This window comes from Solanum pennellii, chromosome 1, assembly GCF_001406875.1.
Source record: "Solanum pennellii chromosome 1, SPENNV200".
NCBI lineage: Eukaryota > Viridiplantae > Streptophyta > Magnoliopsida > Solanales > Solanaceae > Solanum > Solanum pennellii.
The window spans coordinates 96,054,543-96,078,846 of record NC_028637.1 but is presented as its reverse complement, the minus strand read 5'-3'; the positions used below and the strand labels follow the sequence as shown (position 1 = coordinate 96,078,846).

The window sequence follows — 24,304 nt, the reverse complement described above, 5'->3', positions numbered from 1 at the left end:
AGTTGATCAGTAATTTTGAGTTCAAGTCTTAAATATGGAGAAAAACGTCAACTTCAATCAGATCATTTAAATTTAATTGAGTATTTAATATGAACTTCGAAGAATAACGAATCGAAAACTTTTTTTTTTAAAGAAAAGTTAGAAAATACTTTCAGGTAGGTACGTTACCCATTGTTTATCACATGACTAAATATCTATTTGTGAAATGAATTTTCCATCAAACAATAGCAAGAAGGATAATTATGTAAATGCAGAAAAATGGAATATCCACCAATAAACCCTTTAATCCAATTTTGTCATATTCCCCAAATGGGAGGGAGACAACAAAAACCTGAAAATAAAAAAAAATAAAAAAATAAAGTAGCAACTGAAAATGAGAAAAAAAAAAAGAAGAAAAATATATTTCTTCACATCATTTCAACTTTTCAAGTAAGCACAGAGTCGCTAAACGAAAGGCTCTTTCTTCTTCGGACAAAGCTATAAAAAATCGATAGGAAGAGCCAATAGCAAAGTCAATCTATCATTATCTGACCTAATTTTTCTCTCAAATTCCGCCGTACTGAAGATATCGATATCTTCTCTCACTGTCACTTCTCTGTATCGGTAAATTCAAATTTCTCTTTTAACTCTTCTTTGTTGAATATGTGTATTGAAGCGGAATGTTGATTGATTGCCAAATCTATTTTCAGTTTGTTATGGTGATTTTTAGCTGATTATTTGTGGTAGTGTGAATTGATTTTTTTAAAATTTGTTTGTTGATTGGAATAGAAACTTGTTTTTTTTTTGTTTTGTTAGGTGATTTGAGGTAATGAGAATTACGGTTTGGTGTTTTTTTGACGTTTAGTGAATTAGAGGAGAGGAGTATGGGATTTGCTTACTGTTTATGGCAGCCGAATGCTTCGCATTGTGGTGAAACTTTGAACTACAGTAAGAAAAGCAGCTGTGATGTAGGATTGAAGCATAAATTGCTTGGAAATGCTAGGGTTATTTGTAGGAATCGGCCGGGGAGAAGGTTGAAACGGATTGTGGGATGTAGTAATAGTAGTTTAGCATATTCGAGGATTCGATTGAGTTGTGCTTTGTGGAAATCTGATTCGAGTGGGAATTTGGCGGGTGTGAAGGATTCTAGGGGAGTAAAGTTGCTTCGCTGTCAGGAGAATGATTCACTTGCTTTTATTGATGGTAATGGTAGAAATGTGGAGTCCAGTGAGAGTGCTGAGGAGGGATCTGTGAGTGTTAGTGCTAATGGCATCGCTGAAATTAGCAGCGCTAAGGAATTAGAGGAAGACAAAGGAGAAGAAAAGGAAGGGGATAATTTGGATGAACTAAGGGAGTTGTTGCAGAAGGCACTCAAGGATCTGGAAGTTGCACAGCTGAACAGCACAATGTTTGAGGAAAAAGCCCAGAAGATATCAGAAGCTGCTATAGCATTAAAGGATGAAGCTGCTAATGCATGGGATGATGTGAACAAACAACTTGAAAGCATTGAAGAGATGGTAGTTGAAGAGATGATCGCTAAAGATGCAGTTCAAAAAGCAACAATGGCCCTTTCTTTGGCTGAGGCAAGGCTTCTAGTTGCTCTTGATTCAATACAATCTGCAAAACAAGGACGTATGTCTTCAAAAACTTCTGACGAAAGCAAAGGGGAAGAATCAACTTCATTGATGGAGGAAGAGACAGCACTTTCAGCTGCTCAGGAAGATATGGAGGAGTGTCGGGACCGGTTGGAAAATTGTGAGGCTATATTGAGGCGGCTGCAGAACAAAAAAGAAGAGCTGCAAAAAGAGGCTGACAGGTTGAATGATCTAGCTGAGGAAGCACAAATCAATGCTTTAAAAGCCGAGGAAGATGTTTCAAACATAATGCTTTTAGCCGAACAAGCTGTTGCTTATGAGCTCGAGGCTACTCAACGGGTGAATGATGCGGAGATTGCTTTGCAGAAAGCTGAGAAGAACCTAGCTGTATCACCTCTTGACACTGCAGAAACTTCAGTCGTACAGAATGGATCATCAGCTCTAGGCCAAGTATCAGTCGATGGGACACTTTGTGAGGATGAGGTATTCCCTAGAAATTCAGTTGAGAGTGTTATTGATAAAGATCGGGAGGTACAACTGGAGGATGCTTGGGTGGCCAGTGGGCCTTTGTCTGATGAGAGTGACGATGAAGATAGAAAGTTAGTTCTAGACTCCTCAAAAGATTCTGATTCTGATGCAGAAAAACCAAAAAGTGTTCAAACTGTGAGGCAGGAGGTCAACAAGGAATCAGCTAGGGACAGTTCACAGCTTAGTGCTCCCAAAACATTATTGAAGAAATCATCCCGTTTCTTGCCTGCATCTTTCTTCTCATTTCCCTCAGATGGTGAAGAGTTCACACCTGCTTCAGTTTTCCAGAGTCTCATTGAGTCGGCAAGGAATCAATTGCCCAAGCTGGTGGTTGGCTCATTACTGATGGGAGCAGGGTACAACTACTATAACACTATCCATTCTTTGTTTCTTTTAGAAGATGAAGCTAATCTCAGTAGCTGCATGTATAAGTGCCTCATAGGATACAATCTTTGTATCATTAGATTGATATAGCTTGTTGTGGTTATGGCATTTGATATGCTTCTGACATCTGTCACAGAATTGCCTGTTACGTCAATCGATCAGAGCGAGTTTTTCAGTCATTTCAGCAGCCAGACATAATTACCACAAGCATTGATGAGGTCTCGACAAATGCAAGACCTCTGGTTCGACAAATAAGAAAACTGCCCAAGAAACTTAAGACACTAATGGAGATGCTTCCTCATCAAGAGGCATGCCTCTTAAACTCCCACTAGTTTAATGCCTGCCATCACCATTTTGTTAGGATGGGGCTTTACTTTTACTTGCTAATGGTGTTGTTTCTCATTTCAGATAAATGAGGAAGAAGCTTCTCTTTTTGACATGTTATGGCTATTGCTTGCAAGTGTTATCTTTGTGCCCATCTTCCAGAAAATTCCAGGAGGTAATTGAACTTTGCTACCTTCTTTATTGCATGAGGATAGTGACTTGTAGCTTATTATGTATGATAATTTCACCAAACTTGTTCTTGATGTAAAGGTTTCCTGCTAGGTCTTTTCTTGAACATGTTCTAAAGGTTGAAACATGATCTTTGCTTATTGGACACTTAAGTTGTTGTGACCTTGATGTATATCACAGATATCGTGCCCTTTGCTCCTCCGTGATAGACCGTAGACGTACTCCTGTTTTTTTATTAATGATTCATCTTCTCTGTGCTGTAACATATAGGAAGTCCTGTCCTTGGGTATTTGGCTGCTGGAATCTTGATTGGACCTTATGGTCTTTCTATCATACGTCATGTACATGGGACCAAGGCTATAGCTGAATTTGGAGTTGTCTTCCTTCTATTTAACATTGGCTTAGAGGTATACTCTAGGAAAATTGACTAGCTTATTTCTTTCTGAATGTGTTACAAGTACTGCCTTAATAACTTCTGTTTGTATTCTCTTCGACAGCTATCTGTTGAGAGACTAAGTTCTATGAAGAAATACGTTTTTGGATTGGGCAGTGCTCAGGTAATTGCAAAAGTTTGAGCACTTGGTATTATTAACCCACACCATATTGCTTAGTAGAGGTTCTCAACGAATAAGCTTTTCACACTAATTAGTAATTTCAATAAATGAACGCAGGTCTTAGTGACAGCTGTGGTGGTCGGGTTAATTGCTAATTTGGTTGCCGGGCAGGCTGGACCTGCTGCAATTGTGATTGGAAATGGGCTTGCCTTATCTTCCACTGCTGTCGTCCTCCAGGTAAATCCTTCTATACCTTTAGCAGGTCTTCCTTGCTAATGAATGATGGGCAAGATTTGGCAGTTAAATGGTTTTGTATACTCATTAAGCACGTTGATTTGGTGACCAGTTCAACACTCTAATCAAAGTTAATGCTTAAAAAGGGAACATTATTATGATATGTTCCCCAAAATCCAGAAACAGTAATTCTTGATAATGGCTTATGCTGAGATATCAAATCAGTATTGGAGTTTTCCTGATATTTTCCTTGTTGATTCAACATGTTTTCTACAATCCAAGGCATTGTAGTTTATCTATATATGGTTTGTCTATGTGCCTGTGACTCTTGCTCATCGTAAAATGAAGCTTTAGTAACTAATGATTATGTTGCATATCTGCAGGTATTGCAGGAGCGTGGTGAGAGCACATCACGACATGGACGAGCTACATTTTCTGTATTACTCTTTCAGGTATCTGCATATAGACAGTACAAAGCTGTCACATCTTTCTCATGAGATGGGTGTTGAAAGTTATAATATTATGTGTATCAAGGCATACACACAACTCATATATATGTACTTTCCATCACCGTATAGGTGCCGTTATGCACTTGAAATGATATACTTGTGCTGTGACACTTTTAGAATTTTCCTTGTGATATGATTTAACAATTTTTTCCTTTTATCCCCCAGGATCTGGCGGTGGTTGTTCTACTCATACTGATACCACTAATTTCACCAAATTCATCAAAAGGAGGGGTATAGAATCTTTTACATTACCGTCCTGTCTTCTAAAAATAATTTGAAATTTGTTGTTTTGAACTTTTTATACTTACGATTCCAGCTATATGAGGTTCTGGACCTCAAATCACATGCAAAAACAACATTCTTTCCTTTTGATAGCTGTGAGTACACACTGTTGCCATTTTCCAAATTGCCTTGTTCTAACAGAACTTTCTTATTAGGTTGGTTTCCGAGCAATAGCTGAGGCTCTTGGTTTGGCTGCTGTAAAGGCAATTGTAGCTATCACTGCCATTATTGCCGGAGGACGTCTGGTAAGCTGTTTGTTCGTGTAGAATCTCTTCCAATATTATAAATGCTTCGGATTAGTAGTATATAGTTTTTAAGTCCAAACTGCATCTCTTGTGACATTTGACCGTGGTCTTCCATTTTCTATTGCCTATAGATTATTAAAATTAATTTTGACTGTTACAAAAGGTAATTAGGGTGTTAAATCCAGTTTTCATTTTTTGCAAGTCTTGTAAGATATTTTTCTGTTAAATCCAAGGATTCTATGTATACCGGTTAGAAAAGAGTAAACAGTAAATCTGTCCGGCTATTAGTGTAAATATCCCAATATTGATTATGGTACTAATTAGACTTTTCATTTTACAAGTCTCGTAAGATATTTTGCTGTTAAATCTGAGGACACTAATATGTTCGTTCTCTGTTCTGATTTCAGCTGTTGCGGCCTATTTATAAGCAGATTGCAGAGAATCAAAATGCAGAAATATTTTCGGCAAATACGCTCCTTGTTATCCTAGGGACTAGTCTTCTGACTGCCAGGGTACTTACAAAATTCTTACGGGTCCATCTGTACTGCCCATGTTTGTTAGAACCATTAATTTGTGGAGTCTACGATGTGTTAACTGACGTGAATTAATGCAGGCTGGCCTTTCAATGGCTTTGGGTGCATTTTTAGCTGGTCTGCTTCTGGCAGAAACTGAATTTTCGTTGCAAGTTGAATCAGATATTGCTCCATATCGTGGACTCCTGCTGGGTCTCTTTTTCATGACGGTAGGTGATAATTATCTTGTTTGGTGTACAATGTGAATGCAGTTTTGTGATCCTACAACTAGTCAATTGGAGTTAAGGTAGGATAGGTCTTGGTAAGGTTCTATTTACATTTTAAAATTCTTGCTCTAGTGTTCTCGCCAGCTTGTAGAGCTTAACTGTCTCTCCTGAGTTGTTCTCATTGAATGACTGTACTTCTGCATTCTGTAATACCACTTCAGCTGTGTAGCAAACAAAGTTTTTTCTATTTTAATCAACTTTTATCAAGGCTGAAATGAGAGTTTTCCATGAATATATTATTATGACTATGGGTGCTTTGCGTCTTTACAACTGAACAAGTATTATCTGGCTTGCAGGTTGGAATGTCCATTGATCCCAAGCTTCTTCTTTCAAACTTTCCAGTGATTATGGGCTCATTGGGACTTCTATTAGGTGGCAAGACTATCTTGGTTGCATTAATTGGTAAACTGTTTGGTATTTCAATTGTATCGGCAGTAAGAGTGGGTCTCCTACTTGCTCCGGGTGGAGAGTTTGCCTTCGTAGCCTTTGGTGAAGCTGTCAATCAGGTTTATTTCTTTGATAGCTTTAACCTTTCACAAGCAATTCATATCCGTCAATAAAATTCTTTTATTCCATTTTTTCTCCCTCTCTTGCGATGCTGTTTAAACAGCTTGTGTTTCTTTGTCAAGGAATTGTGGACCTTTTTTACAAATGACCTGTGTACTGAAATCAAATATTGAGCTTATCTGATCCTGTTGTTGGGCAAGTGGAGACTAATTACCATCAATCCTTCCAGTTTCTATCTACGTCGGCCATCTTATATCTACTTACATTTTGTCTTATTTCATGAGGCTTGTTCGCCCTTATCTACCCTTAAATAAATTTGAAGCTGCAACTTATCTGGACAGTGCAATGCTAAGATCTATGAGGAATTTTGCCCCATGAAAAAAATACATCTTCTTAGGATAAGTATCAGCTTATTTAATGATTCCTCATGGTTTTACCTTTTTTTTCCAGGGAATAATGTCTCCTGAATTGTCATCTCTGCTGTTTCTTGTGGTTGGAATTTCAATGGCCCTCACACCATATCTAGCTGCTGGAGGTCAATTAATAGCATCTCGTTTTGAGCTGCAAGATGTGCGAAGTTTATTGCCTGATGAAAGTGAGGTACTGCCTCCTACTTTTGGTGGCACTAGTTTTCTTCTGTGGTTTTTAGCAAGATGAAACTAATGAACCGTGTAGATGTTTGCCAATTCTTATATTTTGACACCTAAAGACGGATCACACTAAAGCCTCTGTTTTCGTTTCTAAATTTTCGAACATTTAGTATATTCTACTTGATTACATCTTACTTCAAGCAAAATATAGCTGCCAAAAATTGGTGTATGTCACATAATTATTTGTTGTGGTGCTAGATTTGTGAATTGATCACAGAAAAATACAGTTAGACCTGTACTTCAGGTTCAGGACCTTGCAAGCTAACACAAAATAGTTTGGTTTCAGGTTGTCAATAGTTACAGGGTATAAATTAAAGGGATAAGGTTTAGGGGCACAGTACTGTTGTTAAGAAAACCATAACGTATTTCTGGAGACGAGGAAAGCTGGAATTTCGGTGCTAGAAAACATTTCCTTTTTCTCCCCTTCCCTTTCTCAAATTTCTTCATCCCTGACAGTCCTTCCCTTTCTCAAATTTCTCCTTTCAATGCATTTCTTTTATCCTGGTTCATCTCTCAAGTTTTGTGCTGTACTTTTTGTTGCTACTTAAGTTTCGTGCCTCAGTGTTGTGGTACTGTTACTAAGCCTTCTGAACCCTTTTAGTTTCTCTGCCGTTTTACTTTTGGCCCAATTTTATTTTTTGCAAGGAATTATTCTTGCCTTGAAAAGTAATTATCTATGGAATTGTAGATCCATCTCATCTCTGATTAGGTTTCAACTGAACCTAATGCCTCACTTGGTTTTCCTTCTGACCTAATTTAACTCATTGCTGCTTTGCTCTATGTAAGTTGTTATCGTTAGCATTTATTATGGAGATCAATGGTATGAGAAGTAACAGATGTTTTGTTACCAAAGTTCATTACTTGAAGGACTACATCATGTAATGATATCTCTATGGATTATTACCTGCATAAATGTAAAGAAGATTTCACTGACTTCAATCAGTTGCTTAAAAGAATATAAATTAATAGTTCCCTTTTTCTTTTTCAGACAGATGATTTGCAAGATCATATCATTATTTGTGGTTTTGGTCGCGTTGGCCAGGTTTTGCCCCCTGCTTTCATGAATTAGTTAATTGATCATTGGACAAATCATTGTCAAACTTTGGAAAATGAAGCTATCCATCCCATCTTCTGTCTATTGAGTTAGTTTCATCTTAACAGATCATTGCCCAACTTCTCTCCGAGCGACTGATTCCATTTGTTGCACTTGATGTGCGAAGGTATGATTCTCTTTTTGCTCACATTGAACTGGTTTCAGTTCCTGTGGGTTCAGTGAAGGTTAGAATTTTATATATTTTCACAACTTATCTCTCTACAGCACCTCCACTATCAACCTTTATATCTAACCAGATGCAAGAAAATGGTTTTCCTTTATAAGATATTATACTGTAGAGAATGTTTTACCCCTGAGGAAACAGAGCCAGCGAGTAATTATTATCAAGTTTCATGACTTCCCAATGGTTTTTGATATTCTCATTATATATGAGTCGTGCTATTCTTTTGCAAGTTTTTTATGATATAGCATCTATGTGCAATGTGGAAATAGATACTGAACAACTGAAAATCAGAAGATGCCAATTTCTTTTAGAATTGTTATTTAAAAATATTTTTTCTTTGCAATTTGTTATTCCCTCCAGCTTATATGACAATATTACTATTTTGGGACATTCCAAATTGTTTGATATGTTCCGTTATTACTCTATACAACTTTCAGGAATTCAAATACGTTTACTAGTTAAATTTTAAACCTTGATGTAATATTTTATCAATCAAACTAATTTTCTGCCCACTTGACTATTTTGTTAAAATACTCAAGTAAAAATGACATCTTACCTCTACCCCACGAAGGTAGGGTTTGCGTACATCCTACCCTCCCTAGGCTCCACTTGTGGGATTACATCGGGTATGTTGTTGTTACTCAAGTAAAAATGACTTGTTAAACTTGGTGTCCTATCAAACATCATTATACAAAATGAGGTAGAAGGAAGTTTTGTTAGGTGGTACAACAATTCAGTCATGAAAGCAAGCAGTGGAATTGACTATATAGTTTATTAATTGTGAGTCATCAGTCATCATCCGCTTTTAGGATTTGAATGTAAAAGTTTATTTTTCTGTATATTATACATGTTCACATTCATGCATGCATCAAAGGAATAACAATGAAAGAGAAGAGGATGATGGCTTCCCAAAAGAGTGCCGCAGTGCCAAGCCGGAGAATTGAGGAAATTGAACTAGATTGTAGTAGTCTTTCATTGAACTATTAGATTATTTTACAAATCAGATTTGATTATTTGAATGTTAATCAAAGGCCACACAGATAGCCCCTTAAAACTTGTCACAAATTTTCATAAGACACCTGGAGTAAGGCTTGTAAAATTGTACCTATTGAACATTTGATCCATGTTTAAACTGTCCTATTAGACACATTGCTGACATGGCATGATGTGTGTAAGGCATTTTGACATGGCATGATCCATGTTTAAGAGCGTGAAAGGCATTTTGAATAAAAATAAATCTCTTCTTCATTCTCTTTCCCTGCCACCATCTTCTCCCCCATCCCAGCACCACGATAATGCCTTTACTCTTCCCCTTCCCCTTCCCCTTCTGCCACCACCTCCACACCAGATTTGTGTCTTCCGTTCTGCCTTCTCTCCTCACTATACCGGCTGCAACCAAACCCCACCATGAGAAAGAAACTTAAAAAAGGAAAAGAAGTGTGAGAGGTTAGAAGGGAGAATAGAGATCGTCAGAGTTGGTTTGAGCAATTCTGCTGTAAATTTTAACCAAAATTATCTATCATTACCTTGAATGGAAACCAATCTAATCTAACCAGAGAGTAAAGAAGATTTGAGGCTACAAGCTGAAGATTCTAATTGAGCAAAAACAAAGCAACCAAGATACCATGGTGGCTAAAGTCAATTACCAACGAATCCTTGAATTCCTTCAATGAATTTATGAACTGCGTAAGTCTATGAGAGGATATGAAATAAAAAAAAATCACTTCCACAACTAAAACCACCATGAAAGAAGATGTAGAAGCAACTGGCCCTGAGCAAATATAAAAGGGTATTAGACTTTCCTTATATGTTGGAGTTTTGATTGTGATTGGATCTTGAATATCATCATATTCATCTTAGAGTATTTTCAGTAGTTGATTATAAGAGCATCAACAAGCTGATTTTAACTTTATTATTGTATCTAAAGAAATCTTGGGAAGGGGGTGTGCAGGAGGCGTTGTTCACTTGTATTATCCAATTATTATCATGATGCTCGTCTTAATAAATGTTTTTTTACAATAAATGCAGTGAGCGTGTTGCAGTTGGTCGTGCACTTGATCTTCCTGTATACTTTGGTGATGCTGGTAGCCGAGAGGTAAAACAAATTTCTGAACTTACAAATATGGTGTCAATATTTTATTTTGAGATTCTGATTCTCGATTTCTAGGTTCTTCATAAAGTTGGAGCTGAAAGAGCATGTGCTGCCGCAATAACATTAGACACTCCTGGTGCAAATTACAGAACTGTTTGGGCCTTGAACAAGTACTTTCCCAATGTGAAAACATTTGTACGTGCTCATGATGTGGATCATGGCCTTAATTTAGAGAAGGCTGGAGCAACAGCGGTATCTTTCTTATTCTAATGTTTGCTATTGATCTTTTTGTTGGGAACTTGTTCATATTGGTTGCACTTAGGATTCTCTGGATAACATCAGGATTCTGAGCCTTGAAATATTTATACATTTGCTGTTGTATTACATTCTGCTACCGTGACAATTCTAGTTGTAACATATTATGCATGAAAGAGGAAAAGTTGGGTAAATGATGAACAATGGATAAATGTTTTTACAGGTTGTGCCCGAGACCTTGGAACCAAGCCTGCAGTTGGCTGCTGCTGTCCTTGCACAAGTAAGTAGATTTGATAGATTGGATAGAGATCTGTTCTACTGTATACTTGAGTATTCTTGATGGGTTGTTGGATGTTCTGATGCAATAATCTAGCTGCACGCTACCTTTGCATCTCGATCTCCTTGTAGTTGGCTTTTGACATTCTTCAACCATTCCTTGAGTGTAGCAAATAAAATTCTGAGTATATATATTATATCTTCTAGGCTAAGCTGCCAATGTCGGAGATAGCAGCAACAATCAACGAGTTCAGGTCCCGCCACCTCTCTGAGCTTACTGAGGTAAATTATACTTGCACTACTTGTCTTTCCTTTTGTAGTGTTGCTAGAGTTTGCATCCGTTTCAGATTTTGTTAGATATTTAATACAGATAATACTTGATTTTGTTTTGCAGCTATGTGAAACTAGCGGAAGTTCTCTAGGCTATGGTTTTTCTCGTGTTGTGAGTAAAGCCAAAGCTCAGGCCTCAGACTCATCGGATGAGAACCAAATCGGTGAAGGAACACTAGCAATATGATAGCCATTAGAAGAAAGACGAATCTGCATTGCTTGGACCTACAACCAAAAACGAAGGGCAATAGAAGGGAAGATAGTCCTTATAAGTGTATAGTGTTTTTAGTTAACCCCCATTTTTAAAAGAATGTACAGAAGTATGTATAGCAAGGAAGAAGCTATGCAGGAGAGCAAATTTTTTTTATGGCAATAACCACTAGGTGATAGACCTTTTAATTGCTTTGGTTCGAAAAGTTGTTGTTTTTGCATTTCAGGATATAAGGTCATACAGGTAGTTTGCATCGATATAGTTGAATGTATGCAAAAGCTACGTGGAATGTTCTTGCATATAAAAAAGAAAGGATGCCTTTCTGGAATATTTTTTTTTTCAAGCAAGTATATGATGGATACCACTTTAAAATTTAAAAGAAAAAAAGTTTTTGTCCAAACTAATTGTGGAGGAGATTAGCCTTTAGATTTCTTTTCTAAAACTAGTAGTATAACTTTGTTCTGCTTTGTGTTCTGAACTTTTTTTACCTTATAGATGTATAAGTTTCCTAAACCTAATTTTTATCAGTGGTTTTTATTTTGGTAATCAGATTAAAAAATTAAAGTTATGTTAAACTTATTTCGAGTTATTTAAGCCTTATCAAACATTTTCAAAATATTAGTAAGCAAGGAAGATCAAAATTAATTGTATTTGATAAAAAATGATAGGAATTAAATTAAAATTTACCTATAACTGAGGGACCAACAGTACAATTAAGCCAAATCTGAAATGAATTTCCTTTTTCTGTTTAAAATTTAATGGTCCAAAACCCTACGGCAAAAAATCTTAAACCCCAAACACAAAAAACGGTGCAAGCATAGGGCTGAGACTTAGAGCTCAACTTCATCTTCTTTGTCGGAAAATGGCGTCATCTCCGATAACAATGATGAAGATGAAGTTAAACAACTGCTCACCGCCGTCAACCGCCGCAGTCGCAGCTCGGTTTTTACCACTTCTTGGGCCCCACCAAATTCGCTTCCGTTCCTCTGTGGCTTCCCTTTACAACCCATCTTTTCCCAGAACCATCATCACTCGTCCAACGTTTTCCTCTTCCTCCATCATCACTGGTAAATTCTTTTACTTTGCAATTCCTCAAGCTTTTAAATTGCTTTGTAAGAATATCTTTGTTTGGAATATGGATTTGTAAAAAGGTTTAAGGTAGTATATATCTTTTTGGCGAATGAACTAGATATAGAGGAATTGACAACACATAAAATCTATGTTTTGAGTAAAGTTAGCGTGATGTTGAGAATCGTAAGCGAGAAGATGATCAAACATGGTAAAATGGAATTAATTGATGGTATAGGTATTAAAAGTTCAGACCTTTACTAAATAAATCATCTCTATAAGCTGTTTAATTGGTCAGAGAGATATGTCGACAATTTTTGAATTATTCAAATTGCTGTGCAGCTGCAATGGCTAATGAGGCATCGGTAAAAGTGATTGATGGGAAAAAAGTTGCAAAAGATGTTAGAGATGAAATAAATGCTGAAATAACTAGGATGAAAGATTCGATTGGTGTTGTTCCTGGCCTGGCTGTTATACTTGTTGGGGATAGGAAGGATTCTGCAACTTATGTTCGCAACAAAAAAAAAGCTTGTGAAACTGCTGGGATCAAATCCTATGAAGTGTGTTTGCCTGAGAACTCAACAGAAGAAGAAGTTCTCAAGTATATTTCAGACTTCAATGATGATCCTATGGTTCATGGAATTCTTGTTCAGCTACCATTGCCTTCGGTATGCTACTAAACCTTGTTGTTTTTTTATTGCTGAATTTTCATAGAGTTAAGAATGTTTAAGGTGTGACATCATCTGGATTAGTTTTATCCAAGATGGATATGAATGAGTTATATTCCCAGAATCATGTCTAAATTGTTACTATTGGTCGTTGGATCTTAAGAGAGAGAGAAACTACTGGTCTATATCAGTTCAGTTTATCAGATATTACACCGTGACATCATTTGTGGGTTCTATTCAACAACATACCCCATATAGTCCAACAAGTGGGGTTTGGGGAGGGTGGGGTGTACGCAGACCTTACCCTACTGTTGTCGTATAGAGAGGTTGTTTTCGATAGACCCCGGCTCAAGAAAATCATTTTTAAGAACATGATTTGAAAGGAATGCAAGAGTAAAAAGATATGATGCTTATATTGAAAAAGACAAGTACTGACTCGAAAAATATTAAGAGATAACCAAAGTTAATTAGATTGTTAATTTGGTGCTTCATAAAGCCAATTGCCAACAGATATGATCCTTTGAAGTAACAGTAAACAAAGTTATCAGATCATGTTCCCTTATGATAAGAGAAAGTACTCTACTCAACTAGTGCTGTTGTTATGGATGAGTTTATAGATCAATGATATATCTCAAAGCTATTCCACTTCTGATAGGGTTGATATCTTTCTAGACCTTTATCTTCTAATTTGAATTGTGTCTTCATCAACTTTTGATCAGCATATGGATGAGGAGAAAATCCTTCATGCTGTTTGCATTGAGAAGGATGTGGATGGATTCCACCCACTAAATATTGGCCAGCTTGCGATGCGAGGTAGAGAGCCCTTATTTATCCCCTGTACACCAAAAGGATGCATTGAGCTTCTTCATCGGTACAATGTGGAAATTAAGGGGAAAAAAGCGGTTGTCATTGGCAGGAGCAATATAGTTGGAATGCCTGCTGCCCTGCTGCTGCAGGTAATAGTCTAATAAACAATGATCTTCATCTTCTTGTGATAGAGCCTTTTTTTCTGATAGCATTGTATTGAGCTCTTAATCTCTTATAATTTTCTGTGTATTGCTTTTGTTCTTTCCAATGTTTCTTACATTAGAGGGAAGATGCCACTGTCAGCATTGTTCATTCCAGAACCAACAACCCAGAGGAGATCACAAGAGAAGCAGATATCATAATAGCAGCTGTAGGGAAACCAAATATGGTTAGAGGTAGCTGGATCAAGCCTGGGGCAGTAATTATTGATGTCGGGATTAATCCTGTGGAGGTGTGAAAGCTATATACTGTTTTCTTCTAATTGTCATCCTCGTGATTATGCAGTAATTTTGTGTCTTCTTGTGCCTTCCCCGCATGCTCTTCAAATAAATATGATAGAATTGCTCTTTCAAGGACCACTTAAAGAATGTAGTAATTATTATTTTTTGTTTAACAATATTCCAATCACAGTGATACATCCCCAAAAGAAAGAAAAAACAGAAACAATTTCCCTATAGTGGAATACATGTTTGCCTTCTGATTTACCAAGATGATTGCTGATTTTTATTCTGTTTTAACAGGATGCTACAAATCCTCGAGGCTATCGACTAGTTGGAGATGTTTGTTATGAGGAGGCCATCAAGGTTGCTTCAGCTATTACTCCTGTTCCTGGAGGAGTTGGGCCCATGACTATAGCAATGCTTCTCTCCAATACTTTGTTATCAGCAAAGCGAATTAATAACTTCAAGTGAGATTTTGAAGTTCAGTAGTCTAACCAAGTGGGCCATATTGTTGAGCTTCTCAGCTGTCTTTCCTGTCCCTTAGTCGGCATGTATCTGCTGTTATGAACTTGTAGTGTGAAAACTAACTTTAGGGAACAAGGCATCTAAACAATCTTCAACTCGAGGGACAATGATAAGCTACCTAAGAGGTGCAATCAAAGCTGGATGCCATGACACACTTTATAGAGTTTGGTAGGGAATAAGGTCTGATGGCGGAAATCAAGTCTTAGGTGAAACAAGCTCGCCCACCATGGTTTGATTGCACATTTTAAACCCTTTTTCCTTTTGGAATGTTGTCTTCAGTTGTTGAGTGGTCTGTCTGAAGCTCTTGTACTCGGAACAATTGTATATGTGCTATTAGCTGTAAGGTTTGTTCAACATATATGCAGATTCATATCAGTTGAGTATAACATGATTCTGGTAAAAACGCTTCTTTGAACTTCCAAGAATGTGGCACTATGACTATTTTACATCCATTCATTTGCAGTGCTTTTATTCCTTTAGTAAAATGTACTACTGATATATGATAGGGATATTCATTGTTATTTTTTACCTATGATCAGATTTAACATGCATTTTTTCTTTTTCCGAGTTGAATATCCGATTAGTGCGTAGCACAACATACATATTTGTTGGAGTTAATTGATATTATTGTTACATTTATTACATCTAATCATAGAATGAACATACAAAATTGACGTAGACATTCCTTAATGTGTATTTCTTATGTCCTTTTCAAGGATAAATAGTAAATGAAAGGAGTGCAGCTGATTCAAAAGTTTGTTTTCTGGTTATAGTGAATTTGCTGTCTTTTTGTTATAAATCTAATTCAGATAGGTAAAATATAATTTTTGAATATTACATACAGATATCATTGACATTACCAATTCAAAATTCATTCGAACATCACAAGCATAATTTTTTTTTCTTTTTCATTTCAAACTTAAAACTCTATAACATGGAAATGAAAGGTGCCATCAAATATCATACCCAAATAGAAAAACGGTCTAGACATCATATTTTGACCGGGAGGAACTGAATATATAATTTTTACGCTTTTGTAAAATTATAGTAGCGTAAATTTGAAACAAAATCAAATCTCTCTGTCATAAATATTCATAGGTACACAAATAGTCGATGTAACAAAATATTGAGGGTGCAATATCAAAAAAACAAAATCTCTTCTGAGTTTGCCGTACTTTACTCAATTTGTGATTGTTAACATATTATGCCAACAAATATACCCTTCATGTATGAAGAAGTTGATAAGACTAAAATCATTTTTTTAAGGAATTTCAAACCGAGCTAATGTAGACAATTTAGGACTTATATCTCATAATGTTGATGACTTAAAACTTTGATTAGGTTGGACAGTAATTTAAGAATTTTAAGGAATTTCAAACCGAGCTAATGTAGACAATTTAGGACTCATATCTCATAATGTTGATGACTTAAAACTTTGATTAGGTTGGATAGTAATTTAAGAATTTTGAATTCACTTGCTTACACATTCATTTGTTATTGTAGAGTTACTTTACAACAAGTGTCATTAAAAATGTAATCAATGTGTTCTACTATTTAGTCGAGTTTGTGATTTAAAATGTAACCAATGTGTTCTTCCCTTAAGTATTCTTCGTTGGACAAACATATTTTGTAGATATAATATATGTTGTACAAGGTCCTCTGACGGCCTATGTTATGGGCTATGCTCCTTCCTTTCAATTTTCTATTGCTTCTCATATAGTGTTGTATTGATAAAACATTCGGCACGATAATTTTATTTACTTTTCTTTACATAGTTAAATATAAATATATTTATAATTCACATTTCAAAGGTCTTATTATTGATTATGTTAATAAAAATTTAAACAATTTCATTTTTTAAAATTTTACCGCATTTATTCTCGGATAAAGATTGAGCAACTTTAAGGAAAATGTAGTTCTTGATTCATAGCGATCGTAGCATAACCAAATAAAAAAAATTTAGCACAGCAAAAAATAAATGATGTTTTTTTTACTATAAGAGTACTCAATATCAAAATAATTATAAATATTATAATTTAGAGTTTTTATTTTTGTTATTTTTATTAGTGTGGTATTCTTATAGACCTACTGCATTTATCGTTAAAGTAACATTATTATTTATAATCATAAAATTTTAATAAAATGTTAGTAATGTATGTGCAATATATTACCTTGGATATTATATATAAAAAAATAATATATTATTATGAAGATTTGAATAGTTTAACTCAATATTCTAATACTTTCTAAATTTTTGTGACTCAAAAGTTTTTGTATCGAAAAAAGATTTTACAAGTCTCATTTTTGAGATAACGTGGATCTAAAAAAAGATTATATTCATAGTTACGCCTTACTCATTGTAAAATTTTCCAAAAAGCTTAATTTAAAAAAGTTAATTGGTCTGAGAAGTAGAACATAACGTAACAGAGTTTTAATACAATGGTCTCACATTCATTAATTTTAAAGACCACTTGTGAAAGATCGACCAATTGAAAAATGTATTCGAAACCGAATCAATATTATTAGTGGAATTAATTAACTTATCATCCCTAAAAAACATAATGAAATAATAGAGTATATAAGAAGCTATATCAAAATAAGTAATCCCATATATTAGAGAGAAGAAATGCAATTCTTTAAAACCAAATTAAACATAACAATAGAGTGAGTTCTAAGGTGAACCTCTATCCTTATTTAAGGGCTAAATATTGAATTCTATCGAATTCACGAACAATTAGAAATATTTGAATGGATCGAATGTTCAAAAAAGAGTGACCTCTTGTCTGTAAAAGAAGAGGCCAGAAGGTCCATCATTTGGCAACAAAGCAAGTTTCACAAAGCTTTCAGCACCTTCTTCAGCAGTTAAATTCCCAGTATGAGCATTTACGTCTGTTTTGCAATAGCCAGGACACACCGAATTAACGCGAAAATTCGGATATTTTGTAGCTAAAATTCTTGTATAGGCAATCAAGGCTGCTTTTGAGACTCTGTAAGCTGTGAAATTAGTTGGCCATCCTTTGGATTCAATTGCATTTTCTGTAAAATCTTTCAGAAATTCATTCAACACTTGCTCCACCTTTTCTTCTGTTAGGCTTTTTGCATCACTTAGCACTTTTTTAGCCCTTTCGTTGCGCAATAGCTGTACAGAATAACAATTAATATCCCAAACAATAAATTGTACCCAAATTTTTATCACTTTGTTTCTAATAAACCTTAGGGGAAAAAACAGTCCAAAGAAGAATATAAGACTAAATTTTAAGGGAAAAAGGATAAATATATCCTCAAACCATCGTAAATCATGTACAAATACCCTCTGTCATACTTTTAGGACATTGGTACTCCTGTAATTCAAAAACTAGAGCAAATATAAAGATATACTCTTTATACTAACGGATAGACACTTGTCATAATCTTATCCACCGACCCGACATTTATTAAATATCAAATCGACGGATAAGATTGCACCACGTGTCCCTATTTATTTGCGTGAAGGGCACATATGCTCTAGTTTTTGAATGACAGGAGCACTAATGTTCCAAAAGTATAACGAAAGATACAATACCATTTACGATAATTTGAGGATATATTTGTTATTTTTTTCCATAAAATTATAGCGAAAGTATCGTTACCTTTAGCTTCCCTAAGAAAGAAGCAACATTAACAATCCTTGGTGAATTAGAGAGTTGAAGGAGAGGAGCAAATGCTTCAATCATTCTTTTTGCACCATAAAAGTTTGTCTCCACACATTGTTTTGTCAACTCATAATTTGTTATAATTTCAGGATATGATTTCATTGTACCTCCATCTTCCTACATAGTAATTAATTAATAGTAAGGATCGATATCGTAACTAGCATTTAATGTATATATATATACATATATATATAAAATTAAATATTTCCTCCGTCCTATTTTATGTGGTATCATTTGACTCGCACGGAGTTTAAAAAATAAATGAAGACTTTGAATTGTTTATCAAATTATCCTTCAAAAGTGACATTCTTTTCGAAACTGATCAAAAAGGAAATGGTGTCACATAAAATGAGACGGAGAGAGTAACAAAATATATTAGAATTGGAAAATATATATCTTACTCCATTTTCAGTAGAAACGGTTAAGAGATCTCCTTCTATTATCTCTTTTAGTACAAGGACATCTCCTTCTACCATTAATCCACCAATTCCTGCGTTGTTAATCTGCAAATCATAAATTCATAATTTCTTATTTCTCTCAACAATAATTAGGAAAAATTTTAAAAAATGTTATTAGATTAATTTATATATATATATATATTGAGAATATAATTTTGTCAGTATCATTTCCGTATATTATAAAAGAAAAAAGGATCAAAAATACCCCTTAACTTTGGTTTATTAGTTAATTATGTCCTCGCTGTTAAATTGAAGTTATTTTTTGCCCTTGCCGTTACTAATTTCATCATTTATGTCCCTCTGTTGATGGAAATATCCATATTGACTTAAATTAACTCGAATTCCTTTAAATAACCCATTTTCCTTTTAAATCCATGCCTGACCCATCTAAAAGCCTGACCAATATATTTTAAAAATATTGCACATGGATGTTACCTATTTTTGTGGATCTTAAAGATATTATATCTTTTCCTCACCAGGAAAATTATTTTATCTTTTTAAAAAAATACTATAGTATATGGTTGGGTATTTTATAAGATCTCAAGGAACATAATAAACATTTTGGACCTAAACAAAACTGAATAGTGTACAACATTTACGTGTCCCTTACAAAAGATGTTTATTAAATGAATAAATTTGCTTAGATTATCGTATTTATTCTTTGATTTCAATTTAATACTATTCTATTTTTACTATATTAATCTTTTCTTTTCACGTCTATTGAGTAAGAAAAGATACGAAAATTAATAATACTAGTTAATTATCTGTTGATTTTAAACTATTTATTTTTAATAAGAACAATAAGTAAAATTGACCAGAGAGAGTATTAAATGCATTGCAACTTGATTAATTAACACCATGGCTATGAAACTTGTAATGTTCAATTTTCTTAGAAAGACATTTAATAAACTTAATTATAAGATTATTTGTCTGTATTTTATTTACTTCTTAAACGTATGATTTAACTAATACTCCAAAATCTGTAATATTTCCATTATAAGGGCCCGTTTGGATGGGCTTAATAAAAGCAGCTTTAAAAAAGTATTTTTGAAAGTGCTGAAACTTATTTTTAGAATAAGCAGTTATGCGTTTGGATAAAGTGCTGAAGTTGCTATGTGAAAAAGAAAAAATGGAAGAAAGAGATGTTAGGGTTATGTGGGTAATTTGGAGATTGCATAAAAATATTAAGGGCAAAAAGATAAAAATGTGGTCAACTTAAAACAGCTTATAAGCTAAAAAAAAAAAAGCACCCCTACCCCAGCTTTTAACTTTTGACTTAAAATAAGTTTTTTTTAACTTAAAATAAGTTATTTTGAGTATTGCCAAACAGCTAAATAAGTCAAAAACCAGCTTTTAAGTCAGTTTGACCAGCTTTTAAGCTGAACCAAACAGGCTCTTAATCGTACTTTTAATTAATATTTCACAAATTGGATGATGAGATTTTGAGTTTATCAGTTTTACAAACTCTTAAAAAAAGTTATGCTACGGAATTTTATATAAGTTATTTATACGTAATTTTTTTAACATCAGTAAAATATGTGTTGAAGCTAATGAATTTTACCGAACTGGTATAAGTAGTAGTTACCAGAATATCAAGCCTCCCAAATTTTGTGTTGATGAAATCCACAAGAGAAGAAATACTAGCTGGATCCATAATATCAAGTTGATGAAACAAAACTTGATCATTAGTAATGTTTGACTCCTTTTTAAGCCTTTCAATAGCTTCAATCCCTCTTTTTTCATCTCTTGATGTCAACACTACCACTACTCCTTTGCTTGCTAATTGCTTGCATGTTTCATATCCTAGTCCTTTATTTCCCCCACTCACCACTGCATACCTGACCATACCATATATATCGAAAATATTTAAATTATATATATCGATACTATAATATTTTCTACACTAACAACGTAGTTCTTATACATCGATGACATATTAGATGACCTAGTTACAACATCAAATACATAGAACTTACAAAAAAATTATACATACAGAAAAAAAAAAAAACTACGCGATTATATATATATCTTGTGCTCTCAACGCTGGTGATTTTTTCTGCCATTGTTGGAAGTTGCAATATAAGTAGCTAGCTAATTTAGATGTGGAGATCCTTTGCTAATTGCTGTATGTTGTGTTATTTTTATTTAGGCCGAGTGTGTGTATTTATATATGTATGCGTATTGTCATGTTTTTAGTGCACGTTACTAAAAGCCTAAAAATTATTAAGCATTTCTTAATCATTACTCTATTATGTATTCAACTTGCTATATATATATAATTATAATGAGTAACGAATTTCAAAATATCCTCCAGCAGTTTACATATCAAATATTTTGGGATCTGTTTCCTACGTATATATTTTTTTCTCGGTATTTTTTATACGCACACACTAAGCATCTTCCTAAATAATAACTTGCTTCATCTTATGTATACTCTCTCCATCCGGTATTATTTTTTATGTTACGTTTTTCAAAAGTCAATGGGAAAATTTCATATATGACAAACTGAATTTATGAAATAACATTATATGAGTATAGTTAGATAATTACATTCTATAGGTATAGTTTAGTTTGTTATGTAGCTTTTAATTTGTATAAAACATTTTTTAAAGTTGTACTATATTTTACTTTTTCATTAAATAGTAACAGTAGCCCTAATATTTTCTTAAAAAAGAATTCTATGGCGACCGAAAGACCATAAAACTTGTTTCCGGAAAACTAAACTCTTTACTGTATATAAAGTTTATATACGAATGTAAATAAATTGAATATAAATTATTTAATTTGTACCAAATTATAAAGTAATTATCATATACATATACAAGTAATTGTATATGTATGAATAAAAATATGATTATAGTACTTATATACAAATCCCTCAAGCAGTTTTGTATATAATAACGTAAAGTACAAAAAAAAATTTTCATACAAATTATTGTACCAGATTTTTTAAAATAATCACTTATATACATATATAACTAGTTGAATATAAAAAAATTGTATATGTATAAAAAAAATTTATATACGAATGTAAATAAAATGAATATAAACATATTCAAAATGTTGTATATGTATAAACAAATTTATACACGAATGTAATTGTTTGATTTGTATCAAATTGTAAAATAATTATTATATACATATACAATTACTTGTATATGTATAAATAAAAATATAAATATAGTACTTGTATATACACAAATCCCTCAAGCAGTTTTGTATATAATAATGTAAAATACAGAAAATTTGTGGTTTAAAATAAATTATTATACAAATAATTGTATCAATTTTTATTAAAGTAATTACAAAAACTTGAAATATGAATATAACAACACAAATACATTGATCAGTTTTTGTATATAATAATTCAATGTACAGTATGAAAAACTAAGAAGCATAATACATATACAATTGTTGATGAAGGAAAAAAATAGATTCATGGGTTGATTTTGGCGGTTACATGAGAAAATTGAGAGCAAGACGAGAGGGAGAACATGAAATCTTCTAAAATTTGAAATTCAAAATAGAGTCGAGAAGTGATTTTAGGAGAAAGAGATATAATGTGGATAGGAGAGATAAAATTGATTTTGTATAAAATTGTATACAAAATCATAAATAGGTCTTCTACGGTTGGTATACAAATAGGTGGTGGATCCCATTAATTATGGCAAAAAAAATTAAACTATAATTACAATAAATTAAACTATACCCTTATTAATTAATTACGGGATAATACTCAATTACCCCCCTAGCCTATACCCAAAATCCCTACGACACACCTTATCTTTGATGAGGTCCTATTACCCCCTCCAACTTTTTTTTTAAATAATATATTACCCCTTGCGTGCCTACGTGGCAAAAATCGTGATTTCACCCATCTAGGGCGCGTGAGTGCGGAGTGAGTGCAGAGTGAGTGCAGCTTTTGGCTAACAATGGCCAATAAAAATGAGCCACGTGTCAAAGCAATTTGAAAAAAAATTCAAAGATAAATTTTATTGTTTCTCTCAAAGCATCTTCTTCCTCTTTTCAAAAAATAACCCCATAATTATGGTTCTTCATTTTTGAAGAAGCTTCATCCATTATCATTCAAGCTCCTTGATTTGAAAAGGTAAAGTAAAATTTAATATATTCTTTACATCTTTTTATGTCGATTATTAATTCTTATTTTATGTCGATTATTAATTCTGAACTTGATAATTATATTAAACCAAATGATAAAATAATAAAAGATCAATATTAACAATTTGAAACAAAACTCATTATCTTTATTCATATAGATTTATTAATTATGGGGTATAGGGAGTGGGGTGGGACGTGAGAGAGGAGGAGTATATTTCATTAAAGTCACTTTATCGAAAACCGAAAAAGTGGGTCCCGGCGCGTGTTCAACAAACAAATCGACCTTGCAGATTATTTTTGCCACGTAGGCACGCAAGGGGTAATATATTACTTAAAAAAAAATTGGAGGGGGTAATAGGACCTCATCAAAGATAAGGTGTGTCGTAGGGATTTTGGGTATAGGCTAGGGGGGTAATTGGGTATTATCCCATTAATTACTTAGTATAGTTTGTCATGCCATGTAATATTTCCTATTCTAAAACTATATGAAAAGTACTATAAATTTCAATTTTTTAAATATTAATATGATAAAAAAAAATACATCTTAAAATGTTAGTCAAAATTTTTATAGTTTTACTCTAAAAATAAAAACTATGACAAATATCAACATCGAATGGAGGAAGTAATTCTTTGAACCTGTTTTTAGTGTTATTGCGCGCGTTGACAAAAGCACGTTGTTAAAAGCATAAAATTACAAACATTTCTTCACAGGATTCAACGTGTGTCCTTAAACTATTTAATTCTGAGACGTAGAATTATTTCCTCCTTAGGATAAAACCGAATACCTTTTGGCGGGATTCACTTTCTTAAATTGTGTACAATCAGATACAATGCCGCTATATTTATAACCAAAAAGGACTGAGCATTAAGATGAAAAGGTGCAATACAATGTTACGATGAAAAAAAAAATTGACAAGAATTTAAACGTTATGGTTTCTGAACCCATGACAATTATTGATAGTTGAATTAGCTAAATGTTCAGAAAGAGGTGACATCCTTTCTGTAAAAGAAGAGGCCAGAAGGTCCATCATTTGGCAACAAAGCAAGTTTCACCAAGCTTTCAGCACCTTCTTCAGCAGTTAAACTTCCAGTATATGCAGTCATGTCTGTGCCACAATAGCCAGGGCACACCGAATTAACGCGAAAATTCGGATATTTTGAACCTAAAACTCTTGTGTAGGCAATCAACGATGCTTTTGACACACTTAGCACTTTTTTAGCCCATTCGTTGCACAATAACTGTACATAGGAAATCGAAAATCACTAAGTTAATTATAGTTAGCAATTCTGTTCAACGATCTCTTGTC

General features: G+C 33.9%; 3 protein-coding genes across 3 annotated transcripts; 2 read left to right on the top strand and 1 right to left on the bottom strand.

The window, feature by feature from the left end:
* Positions 1–382: 382 nt before the first annotated feature.
* LOC107002560 (K(+) efflux antiporter 2, chloroplastic) lies at positions 383–11,560 on the top strand. The gene is made up of 21 exons (XM_015200625.2): positions 383–603; positions 796–2,458; positions 2,623–2,794; positions 2,895–2,985; positions 3,270–3,406; positions 3,497–3,556; positions 3,671–3,790; positions 4,171–4,239; positions 4,462–4,527; positions 4,734–4,823; positions 5,231–5,335; positions 5,437–5,565; positions 5,919–6,128; positions 6,580–6,729; positions 7,768–7,821; positions 7,941–7,999; positions 10,085–10,151; positions 10,224–10,400; positions 10,627–10,683; positions 10,887–10,961; positions 11,074–11,560. The coding sequence occupies exons 2-21, from the start codon at positions 864–866 to the stop codon at positions 11,194–11,196; spliced, it is 3,606 nt and encodes a 1,201-aa protein (XP_015056111.1). The 5' UTR covers positions 383–603; positions 796–863; the 3' UTR covers positions 11,197–11,560.
* A 418-nt stretch (positions 11,561–11,978) lies between these two features.
* On the top strand, positions 11,979–15,182 carry LOC107008442 (bifunctional protein FolD 4, chloroplastic). Its single transcript, XM_015207481.2, has 5 exons — positions 11,979–12,287; positions 12,631–12,956; positions 13,676–13,912; positions 14,047–14,214; positions 14,504–15,182. Exons 1-5 carry the CDS (start codon positions 12,083–12,085, stop codon positions 14,672–14,674), a joined length of 1,107 nt encoding a protein of 368 aa, XP_015062967.1. The 5' UTR covers positions 11,979–12,082; the 3' UTR covers positions 14,675–15,182.
* A 2,159-nt stretch (positions 15,183–17,341) lies between these two features.
* On the bottom strand, positions 17,342–20,856 carry LOC107008445 ((+)-neomenthol dehydrogenase-like). Its single transcript, XM_015207489.2, has 4 exons — positions 20,464–20,856; positions 18,822–18,923; positions 18,358–18,537; positions 17,342–17,867 (listed from the first exon to the last, which is right to left on the bottom strand). Exons 1-4 carry the CDS (start codon positions 20,722–20,724, stop codon positions 17,490–17,492), a joined length of 921 nt encoding a protein of 306 aa, XP_015062975.1. The 5' UTR covers positions 20,725–20,856; the 3' UTR covers positions 17,342–17,489.
* Positions 20,857–24,304: the final 3,448 nt, after the last annotated feature.